The 5,778-nt window shown below is 39.0% G+C and overlaps 1 protein-coding gene across 1 annotated transcript; it reads right to left on the bottom strand.

Annotated features, from left to right (window-relative positions):
• Positions 1–1,209: 1,209 nt before the first annotated feature.
• LOC131597093 (uncharacterized) lies at positions 1,210–5,481 on the bottom strand (the record flags this gene model as incomplete). Its single annotated transcript, XM_058869809.1, has 2 exons — positions 5,296–5,481; positions 1,210–2,121 (listed from the first exon to the last, which is right to left on the bottom strand). Coding segments are annotated over exons 1-2 (1,098 nt in total), but the record flags the coding sequence as incomplete, so codon positions are not given.
• Positions 5,482–5,778: the final 297 nt, after the last annotated feature.

The following is a 5,778-nucleotide window of genomic DNA, read 5'->3' as shown; positions in this document are numbered from 1 at the left end:
CGCTTCACAAACCAAACTCAAATCCCTAAATTGCTCCAACAATTCCAATTCTCGAATCATCAACATAGACATATGTAATGATTTCCTACTCAATGCATCGGCTACAACATTAGCTTTTCCAGGATGGTAGTTCAAACTAAAATCATAATCCTTCAAGAATTCCAACCATCTTCGTTGCCTCATATTCAACTCCTTCTGGTCAAACAAATACTTTAAACTCTTGTGATCACTGAAAACATCAAACCTTGAACCAAACAAATAATGCCTCCAAAGTTTCAACACAAACACAACGGCGGCTAACTCTAAATCATGTGTCGGATAATTCCTCTCATGAACTTTAAGTTGCCTTGAAGCATAAGCTACCACTTGCCCTTTTTGCATCAAAACACCTCCCAAACCCAACAATGAAGCATCACAATACACCACAAACGGTTCAAACGGATCCGGCAAAATTAAAATAGGAGCAGAAGTCAACCTTCTCTTAAGCTCTTGAAAATTCGATTCACATTGCGAAGTCCAAATGAAAGCTTGTCCTTTTCTAGTCAACAACGTCAACGGCAAAGATAACTTAGAAAATCCTTCAATGAACTTCCTATAATAACCAGCCAAACCAAGAAAACTTCTAATCTCAGAAACAGACTTAGGAGCTTCCCATTGAGATATAGCTTCAATCTTTGACGGGTCAACAGAAATACCTCCACTAGAGATTACATGGCCAAGAAAACTCACCTCCTTTAACCAAAATTCGCATTTAGAAAGCTTAGCAAACAACCTCTTCTCCTTCAACACTGATAATACAATTCTCAAATGCTCAGCATGATCATCTTCACTCTTGGAATAGATCAAAATATCATCAATGAACACAACCACAAACTGATCCAGATAATCATGAAAAATCCTATTCATATACTCCATGAATACACCAGGTGCATTAGTCACACCAAACGGCATAACAGAATACTCATAATGACCATACCTTGTCCTAAAAGCAGTCTTCTGAATATCCTCCGCCTTCACACGAATCTGATGATACCCAGACCTCAAATCAATCTTGCTAAACACACAAGCTCCAACCAACTGATCCATCAAATCATCAATCCTTGGAAGTGGATACTTGTTCTTAATCGTTACTTTGTTCAATTGCCTATAATCAACACAAAGTCTCATAGAACCTTCCTTCTTCTTAACCAACAAAACAGGTGCACCCCACGGCGATACACTAGGACGAATAAACTTCTTTTCCAACAAATCCTCAAGTTGACTCTTCAACTCTTTCAACTCAGAAGCAGACATCCTATATGGAGCCATCGATACAGGACTAGTTCCAGGAACTAAATCAATCGAAAACTCAACTTCACGTTCCGGCGGTAAATCGCTTACATCTTCAGGAAATACCTCCGCAAAATCACAAACTATCGGCAATTCATCAATGGTTCTCTTCTCATGCACATCTAAGGTTGCCAATAACATAAACAACTCAGCCCCATCTTGAACAGATTCACCAACTTGCTTCGCAGACAAAAACAAATCTTCCTTAACACTAATCTCAGGAAAGATAACCGTCTTGTCAAAACAGTTGATATACACACGATTAAATTCTAACCAATTCATACCCAAAATCACATCAAGTTGCTCTAACGGAAGACAAACCAAATCAATCCCAAAATCTCTACCAAAAATACTCAAAGGACAATTCAAGCACACAAAAGAAGTAGAAACAGAACCCATAACAGGTGTATCAATAACCATACTTCTACGCATATCAGATAACACAAGATTCAATCTCTTAGCACAATCCAAAGAAATGAAAGAATGTGTCGCACCGGTATCAATAATAGCAATCAAAGGTGTACCATTAATGAAGCACGTACCTTGGATTAGCCTATCATCGGTGGAAGCCTCCGCTCCAGACAATGCAAACACTTTCCCTTTCGCTTGTTCCTTCTTTGGCTTATCACATTTGGTGCTAATGTGACCTTGCTCCCCACAATTGTAACAAGTCACACTCGAACCAACTCCACACTTGTTTGCCTTGTGACCAATCTTGCCACACTTGAAGCATGTCACAGAATCCTTACCACAATCAACAGCACGATGACCTTCACTACCACATTTGAAGCACTTAAGAGGAGTAGAAGTTCCTCCCCCACTTGACTTCTTGCCAAAACCAAATTGTTTCTTCTTATCATCATATGGTTTCCCACGGAATTGACCTTTCTTCTCATTCATAGTCTTGTAGTGAGAAGCACTCTCCCTACTATCCTCATCATAGATACGACTCTTGTTAACCAACTCCGTAAAACGAGTAATTTGTTGGTAACCAATCGCCTTCTTGATGTCATGCCTCAAACCATTCACAAACTTCAAACACTTAGATCTCTCAGCATTCATAGTATTGTAGTGAGGACAATACTTGATAAGCTCTTGAAATCTAGCAGCATATACAGCAACAGTACCATTTCCTTGCTTCAACTCAAGGAATTCCACTTCTTTCTTTCCACGGCAATCTTCTGGAAAATAGTTTTCCAAAAATGCATCGCGGAAAAGATCCCAAGTAATTTGAGTACCCTCCTCATCAAATCTCTGAGCCATATTGCCCCACCAATCTTCAGCTTCCTTTTCCAGCATGTGAGTACCAAACTGCACTCTCTGAGCATCGGTGCAATTCATGACCCGAAAAATCTTCTCAATCGCCTTCAACCAAGCTTGAGCTTTATCCGGTTCATGCTCACCCTCAAATGTAGGAGGATTGTTCCTCTGGAACTTCCCCAAAGCACGGTACTCATCATCATCACCGTTCCGATTTCCAGCATTAGCTTGAGGAATCTGACCAAGAGATCCAGCCAACATCCTCAATGCTTCAGCAATGGCATCATCGTTCCTTCCAGCAACCATCGTCCTACGACAACCAACAACCCAAAACAAACGAAACAGTATCGATCGTGTCAGATACACAAATCTAATACAACGGAATTAAAGACATTAACGACTTTGACCAACTGGTCGACCATGCTCTGATACCACTAATGTAACACCCCTTTTCTAACCCCAAATATATCATACAATCACACAGAGTAAGCATGCATAAAGGAAAAGGGCGTCACATGTTATTTTCATCACAATGAAAACCTAAAGCAAAACATCCAACATTCTTAATATGCAAAGATCATATTTGTAACACAATGTAAATCTCATACTTCCATACATATGCATAAACGCTTGCGGAAAAACAATTGAATTGCTATTAAAACTTCAATGAATATATCCCATACTATATTCATCCACCAAATTCGAATTAACATCCAATCCACAATTTTGGCTACACAGCCTTAAACAACATATCCGAGATCTCAAACAAATATATCCGAATATCCAACAAAACATAGTAAATAGCAATATCCAAACATAAGCATAAGACTATAATAAAATCCCCCCAAGTGTTACATGATCAGAGCATATGACTCGCTACCTAACCCAATAACAAAACTCAGGAGCTCCTCGGCTAATTCCTCGGACAAGCTACTACTCGTCGGAACCTGCACGTTACCAACGAAGGATAACATTCAAACAGAAGGGTGAGAATTCAACTTCTTATAGAAAACATAATAATGGGAAATGTAAACATAAACAAGCATACATTTCACTATTCATCACACTTCTCAAGTAGGCAATTCACATATCACATATTAATCATTATTCCAAAACAAATCACATGTATACAAGGCAATCACATAACACACAATGTGACTCGAAATGCAACAATGTGACTCAATGCATGTGGTACCCAATGTGAATCCAATGCTTCACCGCTTTCCGATTCAATGTTTAGAATCCAAGCCACGCTTCCGATCCGGACAAGATCAAAGCCAATACGCCTATTTCCAATTAAGGATCACGTCTTCTACGCCTATTTCCAATTAAGGATCAACGTCTCTTACCATGTGAACCCAAGTTTCACCGCTTCCACAATAAAGCCGACCATGCTATGAATGTATGTACAAATACCAACAAATTATGCAATTAAGATTATCTCGTCAATCTTAACTCACCGCATAACACCATAATCCAACTCTATGAATTATTCACCAATTGTACACAACATTCACAACACAATTAACACATTCAACAAGGCATAACACCCATCACATATCCAATCACGCACATCATGTTTACATCTACACATAGTGTTCCAACAATGGATATACATCATATACTAACATATTACACATAAGATAATCATACATCATTCCATGTGATAACGTCACAATTTATCAATCATGTGCAATTAGATCCTATACTATCATATAGAATATCACAATAGCCTTCTAACGCTTCGAACGGCACATAAAACGGAGTTTTGGATTAAAAGTTATGGCCTTTCAAAGTTTAGAAAAAGATGCTGTAAAACAGGGTTCGCGGCGCCAAAAGTAGTTCGCGGCGCGAACTGAGTGAATCAAATGTTCCTTGGTTCTGCCAAGCCTTTCGCGGCGCGCACAGGGGATCGCGGCGCGAGCTGAGCAAGTTCAAAAATCCCAAACTTTCTGCCAAGCAGTTCGCGGCTCGAACAGTGGTTCGCGGCGCGAACTGGCGATTTTCAGAAACCCCAAAACCCAAAAACAGCATACGAAACTCACTCAAAATTCCCCAAACTTAACCCAATCATGTTGGCAAACTTTGCATATTTCGAACAACCACAGAATACATGATATACACACAAAGACAACACATATTATGGGTCTTATAACATCATACTAACACCAAACATCAACTAAGCACATTTCAATCCATCAATTTATGCATATGTTCATAAAAACCTAACCTTTCTATGTTTTTCCATGAAATTGCAAAGATGAAGAGATAATCACAACAAAACACATTACCCAATCATATAACCTATAAGAACTTGTATTCAAACCCTTACCTCTTGAATTTCTCCTCCTAACTTCAAGAATCTCACAATCCTCTTCTCTTGTCTCTTCCACTCTTTTGCCTCTTTTCTCTTCTCTCCTTTTCTTTCTATCTTTCTATCTTTCTATCTAATTTAGGTTAACTCCCAAATTACCTTCTAACTCTCATTATTTCATTGGGCTTAACCCACCTAATACTCTTTCTCACTCAACTAGGCCCATATAGCTAATTCCAAATAAAATTCCACCACTCATTAATTAGGTAAATAACACATTACCACAAAATCAAATAATTATTATTCGAACAACAATTAAATAAACACATAAACAAATGCCAATTATCAAATAATCCTAATTAATTAAAATGATAATAAAAATAGGATGTTACACATGCCACCATCTTGTGTGTCCTGGGCATTGTCCTGAGATCATCGTCGTGCTCAGGGTGAACCTCAGGTACATCCTCCTCCTCATGTACCTCTTCCTCCTCCTCCCGACTAACCTCAAGAGAGAAATACGCCCGAGACAGCCAACTCCTCGATGCATATGAGGATACTATAGGCGCCTCATCCATTTGGACTTGGACTCGACGTTGTCCCCGAGTCAAAGCTTGTTATGCGGCTATCTCCTGTCGAGCTGAGGCTGTCTGGGTTGGCCTCCATTGTCTAAGTCGATCGGTCGGTGCATGGTTGTCAACCATTTTCCTGAAAACAAAGCTAATGGTAAGAGTATGAAACATATTTGAAAATTAAAAAAAAAAACAACTCAGAGGATATTTTGCAAGTGCATATCTGAAACTGGTTTAGGGGGATTTCAGATATGCACTTCGGAAATAATATGCGCACAACCATTGTTGTTCAACTTCCATTTA

The sequence above is a fragment of the Vicia villosa genome, linkage group LG1, assembly GCF_029867415.1.
Source record: "Vicia villosa cultivar HV-30 ecotype Madison, WI linkage group LG1, Vvil1.0, whole genome shotgun sequence".
Lineage (NCBI taxonomy): Eukaryota > Viridiplantae > Streptophyta > Magnoliopsida > Fabales > Fabaceae > Vicia > Vicia villosa.
Note: the sequence above shows the minus strand (reverse complement) of the source record. Positions and strands in the feature narration are given on the sequence as shown.